Raw genomic sequence first — 16,406 nt, forward strand, 5'->3', positions numbered from 1 at the left:
ATGCAAAAATCAATGCCCTGTCACCACCACAGACAGCAATGGGTAGCAGAAATAGCTTATTCCCATTGAGTCTATCCCAGACATTTGTCCTTCTTGGTGATAGAGGTTAGATTTAAATTCTGTCCAAAATAATTTTTTTTTGATGATGGCACAGACCAGATTCCTGGCAATTTAATGGTGGGTATGTGTGTGTGTGTGTAGCAGAGAGGGAGATAGCTCTTGGCAATCTCACCACTTTCATTGCTATTGCTGTCTTCTAGGATGTCACTTTACGGTGTTAGTTTTCTGCTTGTGATTCATGTGATCTTGTTGTGCCATCCTTCTTTATTATGTGCTGTCTCTGCACTTACTGAGCAGTACTGCCAAACAGGACAGCTGCTGGTTCAGTTGCTGTAGCATTGCCATGAATAAAAAAAAAGAAAAAAAAGTCTGGATGTATTAATTACAGTATATTTCCTCTATGAAAAAAATCTATTCTGCATTGAATTAAAAGTACATGAAAAGTAGATCTGATCCATGAAGGGACCATGCCTGTAGCTGAATATCTACTTTATTTTTCCATTACAGGATATTTGTGAAGATATATCTGATCATGTTGAACAAATTCATGCTCTACTAGAGACTGAGTTTTCCCTGAAGCTTCTGTCTTACTCTGTCAATGTGATAGTCGATATCCACACTGTGCAACTGCTCTGGCACCAGCTACGTGTTTCTGTCCTGGTTCTGAGAGAACGGATTCTCCAGGGGCTACAGGACGCCAATGGAAACTACACCAGGCAGACTGATATTCTGCAAGCATTTTCTGAAGAGACTAAGGAGGTACAGTAACTAAATCCAATTTGAAGGGTTTTATCTGTATTCCAAGCGCCTCATTCCTCTTGCACATTTAAAATTGCTAGGATGACAGTTTTAAGGATGACTTCCTTCTAGATATTTTGCTAAATTGGTTTTAATTTTTTAAAAAAAAAATTAGCTGATACCTGTTCTTTGGAACCAAATTAGTGCAAATTAAGATCAACTGTCAGAAATGTAATACTAGTGGCAATGTAGCAATGTTTTCTCTTTATTGAAATATTTTTCAGAAAGGATTTGAAAGACTTACAGAGGTGCATCTGTTCCAAAGTGGTTCATCTGGCCACTTGGGTATTTAGGGTTTACAGCCAGTTCAAAAATTAATTTCAGTGTGCTGTGATTTCTTCAGTGAAAGTTTAGACATTTCCTTTCTGCGTACATAAATGTGAAGCTTACAAAATGTTTCCAAAACTTTCCGGCCTAAGTCAACATTCCCCTATAGCAAGATGGTGGTCTTTATTTGAGTGGCAATGCTGCGTTATGCCTTTAAGCAGTCATGCATTTTTTCTGAGAAACAGTGATGTAAGAATTGTACACTGTTTACTCTGACTGTATGCCAAATCTACATACCTGTAAATGGTTTGTAAAGCTGAGTTCATTTAACTAAAATGCCTTTTCCTCTGAATTTATCATTACTAAATTTACTTAATTACAAGGATACTACTGGCCTACTTTTTTAAACTTAAAGATGGACATTTCTGATAGTTAGGGTAATTAATGGCTAGTAGATAGCATGTTGAAGATTTTTCATTTGATGGTCCTAAGATTAAGATAAAATGCTTTTGTAATGGTTAGATGCATTTAGAGAAAGAGACCTCTAGATCAGTGCCATGAATTCTGTGACCTGTGTTACAGAGGAAGCCAGAAGTCCCCTAGACATGTTCTGAATTTCATATCACTCAAGTTCAAAGAGAATTTGAATAATTCTCTGCTCCATGTTGGGTTTTATATTTTTCTTTGGCACAAAGAAGGGGGTGGTCCAGAAATCAATGCTCAGAGATGCCCAGGACCACCTTCCACACCCCCTCCTCCTGGTGTGTACATACCTGGCTCTTTCAGATTCAGTTTCTGCTTTGCCCTTGCTGATAAAATGCTGGCAGGGCTGAAGGAAATCTACTCTTGTCTTTATACCCAGGTTTGTGAGTCAGTGGGGAGTCATTATTTTATGACAAGGACATGGTAATTTCAAGACATAAAGAAGCTGCATATTCAGATACTAAGAAACAGGAAATGTTCCATCTAGATCTGATTACAGCTGCTGTAAAACCCATCTCTGCTATAGAGAGAAGGACTGACTGAGCAAGAAAAGATTATTTTTCAGTAGGGAAAACACATGTTACCAGATAGGCTTACATGGTACTCTGACATGCAATATACTGACATTATTTTTTTTTTATCCACCCCAATTAAAACACAAATAATATTTCATAAATTTAATGTCTAGCAATAGCAGGAATAAAAAAATATCAAATTTCTGCCCTATTGCTCAAATATGTCCACAGAAATTGCTCTGCAGTTTCTAACCTTCAGGTACTCAAGCTTTTTATGAGGTATAATGATATTGGCTTTAGTTGATGAACATAAAAAATAAATAAAATAGAATGTAGGGACAATTGTATCTACTTTTGCCCATGATTTTTTTTAGTGTTTGGATCTTTAAAGGAAGCATTACTACATGAAAAGGAAAAAAAATTAACTACAGCATTCCTATTGGTGGCCATACAAATAATTAAATTTAATATTTTTCTGAGATAAAAACAATAAAAGCGTGATAATACTGGCATTAAATAAAACTCATCTGAAGCACACATTTCAGAGGCTGCTTGGAAAATGACTGAGTAGGATGTTTCAATGCATATGATTGTAAATTTTATTAATGTAAATAACCACATTTTAAAAGACAAAGGAATGGAGCTCATTATTCAGAAAAAATAAAGGCCTTTGGGGCCTTGGAAAGGTTTTGATTTATGTATGGTTTTACAGTTTCTAATAATTTCCTGAGATTAGAAGGACAATGCAGCTTGTTTAGTCACTATTTTCCTTAACAAATGCAGCTCCAATATATAAATTTATAGAATTTATAGAAATTTATAGATTTATAGAAAATTCCCTTTTTAATTCTGTGCTGTTGACAATGCCAAATTTGTGGCATGGAATCTACATCTGGATAGAATTTGCTAAAGAAGAGATACATCCAGTATCCAAGACTATGGCTGATAATCTTCTAGTAAATTTTTTCTATAAATATTTTTAGCTGGAGGATTTTATTCTATTTTTACTGTAAGTAAAGGGGGAGGGTGTGGATGGAGTACAGGGCTCAGATATTGTATGTTTTTATGGGCAGTGGCAAACAGTAGCCTTCTTTATCAATAGGATTCCTGTTCAGACCAAATCCATGTAGTTTATTGTGATATGGAGATATTACATGGTTACTGCACCTTCTTCAAGCATGATGCTATGGGTCTTTAAACTATGGATTTGGGCAGTGTAGTGAGACAAGTTATTCCAGACAATAATTCAGACATAAACCTATATTTAGAGTTTGATTCAAAAAACTATTATGAGAACAAACCTGGTAAGAAAGACCAGTACACTGATTTAGGCATGTAAAATTAGAATCCTAGAACATTAATTTCTCCCCTGCATGATGTTTTTTTAAAGTAGTCTCTATAAGCAAAAGTCTTGTATTTTAGAAGATCTACTGAAAATATGCTTTACACTGCATACTAAATAAAATTTTCCTGTGAATGTTTTTTATCATGCAGTTTTGGATCTTAATCTCATCAGATTTTTTTACTGTCCTTCAAAAAAGACCAAAATATTTATAAGCATTAATTTGACTTTGATCTTAAAATCTCTTTTGCCACCGGAGATGGCCTCCTCTGGCTATGTCCATGTTTCTGAGATTTAAGGACTTCCATTGAGAAAATATTGGCAAGAGAGCATGTCAGGCTGGAGGCTTAACATTATAGTTTCTTTTCCTTGTGCCATTCTTTATTTGTGCTCTAAATATTTGGCAAATAAATTTTCAGGTGATAATGCTACAAAAAAAGTGAAATGTAATTAGCAGTCTCTATCTTATAATTATGGGAACAAATGTCCATCATTGCTGCATGATTCTTGGAAAAAACATTCTGCCAATCAACTGAAAGATGGTAGAACAACATGGATTTTTGAGAAAACAGGATTAACAAGGACAGTGGTACATTCAGCTGCCCCCAAGGTACCCTCCCTCCTGTTTGATGTAGTCAACACAGGAAATACTTCAAGTCTGCTGTATAGAATTTCTGAATCCCCACCTACTCAGTAAGTAAAACTGAAAGCAGAATTAAATGAGGAAAATACCAACACAAAAGTGAGTTCTTGTTTTAGTTACATTGCTGTACCAGACTGAAATGAAGCCATTTTTAATTCTCAAATACTTCAGAATGGTTAGCTTATTACAGGGCAAAAAGAAACAGGTCAGTGATGAACTCTTCTCTAAATGTTAGGCAGTGAAACACAGGAATTGTTTTTTGTTTCATTACTTTGTGTTCTGTGTATGAAAATTAATATTAAAAAAAACCCCAAAACCATTTCTTTGTGTATTTCAGGATCGTCTTGACTCTTTAACTGAAGTTGATGATTCTGGGCAGTTAACCATCAAATGTTCTCAAAATTACTTGTCCCTGGATTGTGGTATTACTGCATTTGAACTATCTGACTACAGTCCTAGTGAGGATTTGCTTGGTGCTCTGGATGACATGACCTCCAGTCAAGGGAAAGCAAAATCATTTGAATCGTGGAACTACAGTGAGATGGATAAGGAATTTCCGGGACTTATCAGAAGTGTGGGTTTACTTGCAGTAGCAACAGATTCCATTGCTTCCCAGTGTAATGAAGCTTTGAAGGAAAAAGAAAATAATGTACCTCTTTCAGCAGAAGATGGAGAAGAAACCAAAGACAAGAAAGCATCACATGATCTTTCACTAGCATCTCCTTCTGGAAATTCCTCTCTTTCTAAAGGACCTTTCTCTGAAAATGGTGGTTTACCTACTGACAGCAAAGCAGTTTCCATATCAAAGAATCCAGAGTGCAATCCTCCACAGCACACTGGTGAAAATATCAAACACTCTCACTGTGAAAATTCAACACCTAAGAGGTCCATAAGAGACTGCTTTAACTATAATGAAGACTCTCCTACACAGCCTACATTGCCAAAAAGAGGTCTGTTTCTGAAAGATGATGTGTTTAAAGAGTATATAGAAGCCAACGATTTAAAAAGGCAAATTTCTCAAATAGTTAAAAATGAAATGAGTAGAAGTACACCCTCATTGTTAGATCCACCAGACAGGTCCAAGCTTTGCCTAGCTTTACAGCCACCATATACTAACAGTCCATCTGCAGTTAGTCAGTCATACGATTGCTTAAATACAATAAGTGATAAGAATCTTGACTACACAATAAATAATCACTTCAAAGACAGTCCCATAATTCTAGGAAAGTGTACTTTCTACAACAGTAAAGAAAAATCAAAGCACAAGAAGTCTCATGATTCTCCAGAGAAAGTGAAAACTGACAGAACACCTGGAAGTATGTGTAAAACAGCTCCATCAACCCAGGTCAAAAAAAGAGGGGGTTCTCTGCAGAATGGAATTACTTCTCATAGCTCCAAGTCTCTGGAGGAGACAGAAACAGATTCTTCTGCATCCTCGGATTCTTGTAACCAGAGAGATCCAAATGGGCAATCACAAGGTAAAACTGAGCCCTTCAGCTCACCAACACGTAGCCAAAATAGTGCTTCTTCAGCTGGTTCTGAGCTCTCCAGCTCATCCCCTCTTCTGCTGAGAAGGAAGAAAAATAAAAGCTTATCTTCAACACCACACAATACTCAAAAAACCACTAAGGACAACGAGGTATGGTATGGATCTGATGAATATTTAGCACTTCCTTCACATCTCAAACAGACTGAAGTATTAGCTTTAAAACTTGAAAATTTGACAAAGTTGCTGCCCCAAAAGCCCAGAAGAGAAACCATTCAAAACATTGATGACTGGGAGCTGTCAGAAATGAACTCAGATTCAGAAATGTATCCAACATACCAGACAAAAAAGCACAAAAAAAGGGGTAGAATTTCACCAAGTTCTTCAAGTGATATAGTATCCTCCTTAGGTGACAGTATTGAATCTGGGCCTCTCAGTGATATTCTCTCTGATGAAGATCTTTGTATGCCCGTATCTTGCATTAAAAAATACATTGAAGAAAAGTCAGAAAGGACTGCTGCCACTCAGCCCACAGGGAATGAGACTTCTTCAAATAAATCAGCTTTAATTCATCAACTGATGCAAGATATACAACATCAAGAGAATTATGAAACCATATGGGAAAAAATTGAGGTAAGGCAATAATCTTATATTCTTTTACTATGCTCTTGAGAAGACTGTGTGTGGGGATGGAGCTGCTTGCAGGGATAAGGCTGCTTTTTTTGTTTTCTTCTAATGCTGAAAATCATCTTCTCTAGTGACTGCTGGGAGTAGAGAAGAGCAGCAATTACTGTAATTATAATGGGTTGAACTTAACTTTAACTAAATAGGATTTGCCTATATTATTTTACTTACATCAGTGCCTTTAAACTTGGTAAAACATTATTTTACCAACAGAACTTCTCTTTGCCAGTATTGGGTACATGGGTATTTTTTTGTAGGAAAGGTAAAATAAAATTAGAGAATCAGGGATCTTTGCTGTATTTGAATGAAATTATACTTGATATCATCTGCCTATTTTCTTCATTAAAATGATTTGCTTTAGTCCAAGAATAGGAATCTTGATTCCTGTCAAATTAGGTATAACAGCAACATTTCTTTTTAATTAGGTTCTTTTCCCTTGCAGTGATTATTTTCCCTCCTGTGTTGGTGGAACTAAGCATCACTTTATTTTTATTAACTTATATAATCCTTCTTAAATAATAGCAGTGTATTAGTGCAATATGCTAGAGCAATAATTGTATACTATTCCATTAAACTTCAGATGAGATGGGACTTCACTGAGAAGTCTTTTTGAGAATAAAGATAAACTTTGGAAAGTGAGGTGAATTTGAATGAATAATCAAATAAGGATCTGGCCATCTCACTAATATAATTCTTAGATTACATTCACAGTAAATGTTTCTTTCAGTTTTCTGATTCATTTGTCTTCCTGGCCATTGCAGAGAACTCTTCACCTCAGAACATTTCATGTCTATCCTCAATGGCATTTAAGTTTTCAGAAAAGAAAGCTCCATCTCTATTTGATTTCAAAATGCTTTAAAATTCATAACACATGTGTTAAAGGGTTATGTTGGTCTAAATGCCAAATCTGATATCTGCAATATAGGACTAGTTTTATACGGCCAGAAATTCCTTCTTACCAAGCACAATTTCTGTAACTTTTGAAGGCATTTGAAGGGAAGTATTATGATTAGTAGGGAAATAGTTGAGCTAGAGATATTTGAATATAAAGTAGGGGTAGAAAATACAGAAAGAGAAATTTCTTAAACAAATAAGGGTGCAACAGCTGTCAGCTGTAAAGGGCAGTGTGTAATGATTCAAACTTCTCCGTCTGGCTTCATGGGTGGGTCTCATCTTCCAGACTTTGATGAAAGAACTGTCTTAGTAAGTGCAAAATGTTTCTGTCCTTGAGTCTGTGCACTGTTGAAAATTAGTCCAGCTGAAGCTGACAGATACAGAGCCCTTCATTCTGTGAAATCAACAAAGCCCATCAAAGCTGTTTGTGAATACATAAGATGCTGTCTTTCAAACGACACTGCAAGGGCCTGTTTAAGAATGGGATTGTTGAGTGTCTAGGGACCAGTACCTTCCACTAGATGCTGACTTCCTTTTGGCACGAAACAGGTGGCAGAGAAACTTCTTGTATCATACTCTCAAATCACCATATCTATTTTTATCAAACTTTTTGAAAAGGTAATTCTCTTTTGAGGGGCTGCCTGTCTTTTTGTGCGTCCTTGCAGCTGCAGTTCAATCCTACCAGAATGGAGGAGTAAGAATCAGCTGTAACAACTGGCTGCAGCTGTGAGCACCCTCTTCCCCTCCATCCTTTCCTCACCTCCTCTGGGAAGTGGATGGAGCTTGTGACAGCAATTAAGAATAGTTAGCTGGTCTGTGGCCAGGGTAAAGCTTCTAGCTAGTGACTCCAGCTGCTGCTCTTGTCCTTGAGGAACTTGACTGCTGCTGACACTGCACTTTCTACAATTTCTCAGTGTTTCTGGTTGTGATAAATGTTTGGAAAGTGTTAATGTGGAATTTGAAAATAACCTCATGAAGTGTGTTTGGCTCATAGTAAAAGAACGGCTTAAAACCGAAAGAAGAGCAGATGCAAAGAGGACTGCTAGGAAGAGAGAGCTCAGTATTCCATCAGCTTAAAAGCAGCACATAAGTTTCATATTTTACTAAATGTGTTTCCTGAATAGTGAATAAAAATAACCAGGTGAAAAATTTTGAAATACTTAAGAAAAATTTAACTATTTTAAAGAAATATAAGTTTTCCCCAAGCTGCTTATTTACCCAAGTTTTTCTATTATTACTAGTTATTAAATCTTCTTCTTGTAAGACTAGTTAAAAACCAATTTTCACTTTTTCAAAAGCTCTGACCAAGGTAAATCCTGCCTCAGTGACAATATGATGCCTTGCTGAGATACTTTAGTTTGACATAAGTAATAAGAAAATAGAAAATTCCTCCTTTATGAGCTGCTATGAAATCTTGTGAACAAAGAGGAATCTAAGGAAAAATACCATACCTGTATCACAATTAAGTTCTTTCTTTTACTAGATCTCCTGCTTCACAATTCCCTAAGACAAGAATCAAAAATATGTCATTGCTTTTTTCAATTATTGTAAATTGGCTCTTGTGTTAATTCTGTTATCTAAGAACATGTATCCCACTCCAAAAGGTGCTTCCTAATCTCACAAATATATGTCTTAGCAATAATTCAGTACTGCTTTTGTTAGCAGCAGTTTTGTGCTGAAGAAGTCAGATCTGAAAGGTGAACTTAATTTTAGGACAGAAGAAGCATACTTATTCCCATTAGTAATCCAATCCAGTTGCACTGCTGCAAATGTCTAGCATGATGTATTTTATTTATTAAGATTGTAAACAAAACTAAAATAACTTAGTCTTTCATTTTGAGGTTGTGACAACTTAGAAACAACTGGAAGCCTCAAAATCATTGAAAGTAATATTTTAGCTAGGTAATAGGAAAAACAAGGAAATTTTGGTATTTTATTATGATTATGATGGGAATCATTTTGAATTAGTATAAATCTAGTAATATATTCACAGAAGGTAATTTGTTGAAAATATGCTTAAGCATTAAAAAATAATAATTTCTTAGTTATAGAAATTATAGTCATGGGCAGAAACTGATAAATTGTTATGTTTCATACTTGCAAATTAGGTTGATGTCCTTGCATGGGCATTATCATCCTATTAACATTCTGTCTACAGATAGAACTCTGCTCAACAGCCCCTTTGCTTTTACATAGGGCCACTTTCTTGCTTTGCCATAAATATTGCATAATCTTGTCATATTTTGTCTTCTGCTGGAGGTAACCCTCCGGTGGCACATGTATTTTGTAGCCTTAGTAATGGGCACCTTTATTCTGGGGTGCAAAACAATTTATGAGGCTGTTACTTTTATGTTTCAGAAATTACTTTTTGGAGTTAAATATGAAAATGAGTGATAGCAAATTCTGAAAGTTCCTCTCATTGTTTTAGTTCAGCTTTTAGGAGCTGTCCAAATGAATTTTAGAATGCAGAATAGGCTGCATAGTTTCTGTTACAGTAGCTAAAAGGGAAACAGCTATAACAGCAGCATTCTCACAGATAATGCCAATAGAGTGCTTTGCTATAAGAATTTGGCTCTTTGCCACTTCTAATATGTGACACTAGGACTTCAGAGTATCAGTTTGAGAATGCTTCAAGGTTTGCTTTCTGTGAGAAAGCTGTTTTCCTTAAAATCATATTAAGAATTGGGTTTTCCCCCTATTTTTATGTGCAAAATTAAAAACTGGGAGCAAAAACTTATTTTGAACTGATTGAACAGGAATATATTTTTCAATAATTTTATGTGAATAAAATATAATAATAATAAAGTAACCTTGTTCAGGCAGTTTTATCTCTTTTTCAAGAAATTGATACTAGATTGACTATACTGATATCCTTGTGCTGTAATATGTGGTAATTGATAATTTCATCTGCTGGTTTTCGGAGGGCACTATTAAAAATTACATTGCTAACCGTTTGCAAGACACTTCATTTAAGTGAAGATGTGTTTGCTTTGTAGGCCTCAGGGCTAATTGTATGGAGCAAATTGCTAATTTTTTTGGGTGTGTTTTGTTTGTTTGTTTGTTTTTGTTGTTGTGTTGTTGTTGTTATATAGATTTATAGCTTGTTTTATCACAGGCTCAATTTTTGAAAGAGGCAGCTGAACTTCCTCTGCAAGAAGCAATTTGATATCAATTGATCCCATATTTTCAGTACATCACATTTCATAAACTTGTCCTGAACTCCATTGGCTTCATATTTAGTCTGTTTTGCCCAGTCAGTCTTAGCACTTCTGGATGTGATAAGGAGATAAAATAATGCTGATCTATGAGTTTTTCAGCTGTCAGTTACAGCATGCCCCAGGGTTCCTACAGCAAAGAGATGGATAAAAATTTTACTGCTTTCCAGGACCCAGGCAGAGAGCCCCTCATCCTTCTCTAACCATTTACCCCTCCTGAACCCAGGATGCCCCAGGAGAGCAGAGATCAAAGACCCCTGTTTTAAATTGTAGTTATGGGAATAACTTTTCTGTTAAGGAGGATCTAAGGATCAGTGCAGGCTGCAGAGGAGAGTGCAGTATCATATCTGAACTTGTTACTGTGACAAATAGCTGGTCTGTTGGGGTGGGAAAGATTTCCATTTTTAGAGAATAGTCACAAAAAAGTAACTGAATGGTAGATTTCTGCAAGTGCTTAATGGATTGGTAGAGCAAGTTTGGTATGGAGGTGTGGCTGGAAGTCCATTTGAGTAGCAGAGAGCCAGTTTGTTAACAAATGGTTAGAGAGCTGACACAGAGGGGAAATAATTTGTTTAGATTTAAAGGGGACAGAGTTGCTTCTAGACAGAGAGTGGACTGAAAACACACCAGTATAGCTAAGGTAGAAGCTGGATTGCTTTAGGGGAAGTTTACTCATGTTTGGAGATGATTAGAGGGAAAAGCTTGCACAGAGGTCAAATGCAGTTTGAGCTGTGGGGCTAAGGTAGTGAAAAATGAATAGGAACCGATAACTCTGATGAAGCCTGGCAACAACGAGAAACATGGAACGGAAATCAGTAATGTCAGAATAGGAGGAAAAAAGCAAACGTAATCAACATGGCACAGACCTGGCTTTCTTGAATTACCAGATAAAGGATTTTTAAAGTGTTGTAGTGCTCCCCTTATATCTCTTGCTTTCAGTAACTTAGTGCTTCTAATATTTGCTCCTTTAAAATAATGGCTTTCATAGTTTTCCTAACAGTATGCTTTTCAAAATCTGTTCATTTCTGAATCTTACTTACACTGCTTCATACAATTTAGATTGAAATACTGCTTTTGGGTTGATGACCAATTTATAAAAAACAGTAAGTGAAAGAGGTATCAGATCCAGAAATTCCTTGGCAGCTCCGCAGTTTTCTCAGCAGTCTTGCCGCTTGATGCAGCATAATTGAAAATGTCACTTCACATTTTGTACTGAGAGACAAGTTTGTGCTTTGCTGTTTTGAGTCTGATGATGCTCCCCTGCTTCAAAAGCCTTCAAGCTGGTTAAACCATTATTAAGCAATAATGTTGTATACATATGGAACTCTCAGATTTAGGCAGACAATTAGAGCTTTGCTAGAAGATATTGAAATACAGTGAGCCCTCTGTTCCTCCAAAACACTTAGTTCCTTACAGTTTGCTTGAATTTTAAACAGCTCCGCCAAGTACATTCACTTTTCTTTGGCATTTGCTTTACCAGAAATAGTTTGAGCGTGTTTGAAACCAGCAATTTCCAAAAAAATGGCAGCTTCTATCTAAGCTGTGAGAATTCTGCATTTTTAACTCTGCGACTGACTGCAGGAATTATGCTTCCTTAATGAAACATATATATTGTGAAGCATATGCTTGTTCAGAATGGTTTGAATTTCCACTGTAAAGACCTCAGAATGATTTGGCAGTGAGTAGTTTTAGATCAGGGATTTTTTACATGCAGGATTTGGCAAGTCATTCCAAATAATTTGTGGTGGGGGGAAGGGAAGGGAGGGGAAGAGAGAGGGAGAGAAAGAAATAGAAAGAAATCTGCTTCCAAATAATTTTAGTGACATTGCTTTGAGGGTATGTCTTCACTAGCATTTAGAACTGGTGGTAGTGGATATGCCTATATCCAACATTTGGCTCACATCTGACATGAGACCTTTCACTGCAAAAAGCTTCATAATTCTTTTTTTTCTTTTTTGTGCATATTTAGATACCACAGGGATGGCTGTGAACAGTTTAGATGAACCAAGAAGCAGCTTCTTTTACATAAATGTTTGTGAGCCCTCCATTTCCATTCTTACACAGTCAGGTCAGCTTTATGTGACCGTTGGCTTTATGACCCAGAATCATGTCTTAATCATCTATACCACAGTGTAGCCACAGGCTACAATGAGAGAATCCACATTATTTATTTGTGAACTGGAAACTTTCTTGATATTGGTTGAGGATCTGTGGATCTCTGCTATTAGGCTAAAGGGTATAAAAGGGTTGAAGGTGGAGAGATGGAAGAGTAAGACTGCAAGAGGTGAACTTGCTCTCACTGTAGCCAAGGATAGGCAGGAAGGTGAGCAGTGGGTGCCAGGTGACTTACCTGGATAGCCAACAGAGCTCCAGATTCAACAAGGACACAGCTGTAATTTGGACCATGAATCACTGGTGACTTCAAGGTGATTTTATGATATACTTGTTTCTATCAGTGATCAGAAGCTCTGTTATCTGTGATTGTTTGGTGCAAAAGTTTTCTCATGAGGGCAGAGAAAGACATGCAGAAACCACTGAAGCAGGTTTTGAAGCTTTCAAAACAGAGTCCAATTCCTATTGGGAATTTACTTCAGTGTGAGTGTTGTGGTTTAAGAAGGATCTTCTATTATTTAGGATTGAGTCATCTGTAACTGCTGTCTTATAGGTGCTGGTGCTGGGAAGAAGGTTGGTTCATTGTGAAGAGTTTGAGATAACTTCAGATCTGTCCTGTTACCTTCTTACTGTATTGGTTTTATGGCTCCTTGAAGTGCTTCCATTATTAAACAGAAAACTATTACATTTGAAATTATGGTTACTAATATTCCCTTAAAAATGGTAAATACAAAGGGGTGAGAGAGAATGTTCACTGCCTTTTACTTTCATAGGGATATGCCTTTCACAATGTTTTAAGGTCTAGCTTACAACATTATGTTACATAATATACTTAGTCTCTATGGTACTCATGTTTTATGTATCTTCTGTGAGGAAGTACAGGATATTCCAGAAACATACAGTATACCAAAATCACTATGCTCTATTCTAAATATTTAATTTTTAAAGAATACGTTGCTGCTAATTTTCACCTAAATCAAATTCCAGTCTATCTACTGTTAACACATCATTGCCTTAAAATGTGTACATGCTAGAGATGAGTCAGAGCAAGACAAATGAGCAAGGGTCTTGAGAGGATTAACCTGAATGGAAAGATCAAATCCACTTACATAAGATTATTGCATAACTTCTCAAAATCTCTTCATATCTTTTTCTTCTTGTGTGTCTTTATATATTTTGACAGCAACTAGTTTTCTTTCCTTCATCCTTTCCAGTATCTTATGATCAGGAATGAACCATTAAATCATGCTGACTCTCAAATCATAGTTGTCATCATTAGGCATCAGAGTGAATATAATTTGTGGTAAATATGGTCAGGAAACTGTCTCTCAGAGGCTTGTTTCAGACTGCCTGTCTGTTTATGCAGGTTTTTTTTTTATTTATTTATTTTGAAAGTAACCAAAAGGGCAAAAAATTGTTTTCTTGTCTTTGCTTGAGGTTTTGGAGCAGAGATAAACCTCACAAACAGCTGAGGTATTCTTCCTGTATCAAACTGGGATTGTATCTGAATTTTCCTAAATTGTTAATAAAGACTTATTTTGATCACTGACTTACATTCAGGTCAAGTAAGGTTTTCCCTAACAAGAGCTAGATTTGCTTCTGGTTTCCTTTGCTGGTCTTTGGAGTCTCTCCAGGCTAACACTGGGAGAGCCACCAAGTAGACAGATTTTTGGTATTAGACAGCGTAGATGTTCAAGTCACAGTAACTTAATATTACTAAGTGCTTTTGCTCTGCTGATGCCAGCATGTGACTACATGAATGTTTCCTCACTGAGCTATATATGACTGAAGACACCCAGGGTAATTTAAAATTATCTGTTGCACCATTAGCTACAAGACAATTATAGCAGCTAACCTAAAAATGCCTCAGGTAAGTCCAAACTAGGGTCATGTATTGTAGTTCAGATCTCTTGCAGCTCTGTTGAGGTAGAGAAAGCCAGGGGATAAAAAGTGAATGTGTAACAAACCAGAAAAGCTTCTACAATTAAAAATGAATAAGACAAAAGGAAACAAGTACTGAGATTTAAAAAAAAAATTGTTCTGTAAATATGTCCAAATCTGGGGATGAAAAATGTTCAGAATTAGAGTCTAAAGAGGGTGTAGAAGAAGGACCCCTAGAGATCACTAAAAAAAGAAGCTTTCTAAAATGGAAAGTTGATGAATTAGGAAGCAAATGAATAGAAGTTAATGGAGGAACTAATAGTGACAGGATTTCTTTGGAGACTGCAGGTGAACAGGAACCGGGTGCATAACAGGAGGCTAAATGAGGAAACCAGAGGAATAATAATGGAGTCAAGAGAAGAGGTGGTGAATCTTAATCTCTCCTTACTGTTCCCATATTTAGCAAAGAGTGGCAATCACAATTTCCCTTTTTAAAAATTCAGAAATCTTAACTGAAAAACAAGTTCATGGGTCAAAGAATTACAATATCTCCTGTGAGGTGACAGACTTAACCTCTTCTAACCAATTAGCCTTGAAAAATAGGAGATACTGAATTAAACGTTCTGATTTCGAAAAGGAAGGGTGGTCATTATATCTTAAGTCATGTCAGTGATACAGCAGAGGTCAATATATTTAGCACTTGCCCACAAGCAAACAGCATCTGTTCTATTTTAGTAAAAAGTGATTTTTTTCCTTTTTAGAAAACTTTTCAGACGTGGTGATATATTGCCCTCTTGAGGCCAAAACTGCTTACTGCACTTACTTTACAGCTTTTTGATTTCCTTCTCAAATCCATGAGCTCCTCACAACTTTACAAACGTGGTTGTTAGACACTCGGAGAATCAATACATCATAAGCTAGAAAATTTCCTCCTTGTTAATATAATTTTTGCTCTAGTTTAGTCTCCAAGAAACTTTTTACTATGTATTTTATCCCAACAAATTTAATGTTGAAATAGAGAATTAGAGTAAAATTATCTAAATAAACAGTGTTTGCCCTGGCTTTGTGACCATCAGGTCAAGAATATAGTGGCTTTCTTTCTTTATCTGTCACTTACTGGCTAACTTACTAAAAATTTTGTGTAAAAATAATGAACATAACTTATTCAAAAGGCACTGAAAATCCCATGGAATTAATTTTGTGCTATGGTGTAAAGGTATAAAATCTGGCTAATTTCATTCTTTTAATGTAATTTATAATTTGTTTGTGAAAAGTAGTATTTTTGGAATTTCACAAAGCATTGTTTAATTGACATCATTCCACTCAGACTTCAGGCTACAGGTGCAACATGGTGTGTGTATTGTGTGTACCTTTCAAGGAATTAAATGCTTGGGGAACGAGGTTTATTTCTAGCAACTTTGAGATCAAAGAGGAAATAAGTGTTGGGACCAGTTGGGGGGGTGCCACCATGGCTCAAATGGAGCGTCCTCCAGTGCCCACCACGCACGTGCAAGGTAGCAGCTGACCATCAGCTGGAAATAGCAGCTGCTCAAGGGCGTTCCACCCCCAGTCCTCTCTCTGAAGCCCAAACACTCAGGGTATGTAAACCAAGGAATGATGGCCATCCATAACTGCCTATTTTTCAGAGCAGAATAAAACTTTATATTAGTCTATTACATAAAGGACGTAATATGGACAAAGTTGTAAATGGAGATTAGTTTGTCTTTTGGATGCAGTTCATCTCATACATTAGCTGTAAAAAAAATCTGAAAATAAATTATGTTGTCAACACAACATTTAAATAATTACATGAAGAGGAAATGCAGTACTTCCAAGTACCCTTACATCACTGTAAGTTGCTTCAACATCCATAGTTATATTGGCAGCATTTTTACACAAAGCATCAGGCTAAGTCCTAAATTTGCTGAAAATTAAGATCTTGTTTAGAGACTTTCATTATCATTAGACTTTGGATCAAGGTTGCTAAGTAGCAAACATTTCAAATTGAAAGAAAGGGAACAGTGCT

At 36.3% G+C, this 16,406-nt stretch overlaps 1 protein-coding gene across 4 annotated transcripts in view; it reads left to right on the plus strand.

Annotated features, from left to right (window-relative positions):
- Window positions 1-16,406, plus strand: part of AKAP6 (A-kinase anchoring protein 6) — a 257,459-nt gene that overhangs the window by 77,647 nt on the left and 163,406 nt on the right. For all 4 annotated transcript variants that reach the window (XM_077180435.1, XM_077180434.1, XM_077180437.1 and 1 more), the window contains exons 3-4: window positions 568-819; window positions 4,446-6,227. In XM_077180435.1, coding sequence (XP_077036550.1) covers window positions 568-819; window positions 4,446-6,227 — 2,034 coding nt within the window. The remainder of the gene's footprint in view (window positions 1-567; window positions 820-4,445; window positions 6,228-16,406) is intronic.

Source organism: Agelaius phoeniceus, chromosome 6 (assembly GCF_051311805.1).
Source record: "Agelaius phoeniceus isolate bAgePho1 chromosome 6, bAgePho1.hap1, whole genome shotgun sequence".
In the NCBI taxonomy this organism is placed as follows: Eukaryota; Metazoa; Chordata; class Aves; order Passeriformes; family Icteridae; genus Agelaius; species Agelaius phoeniceus.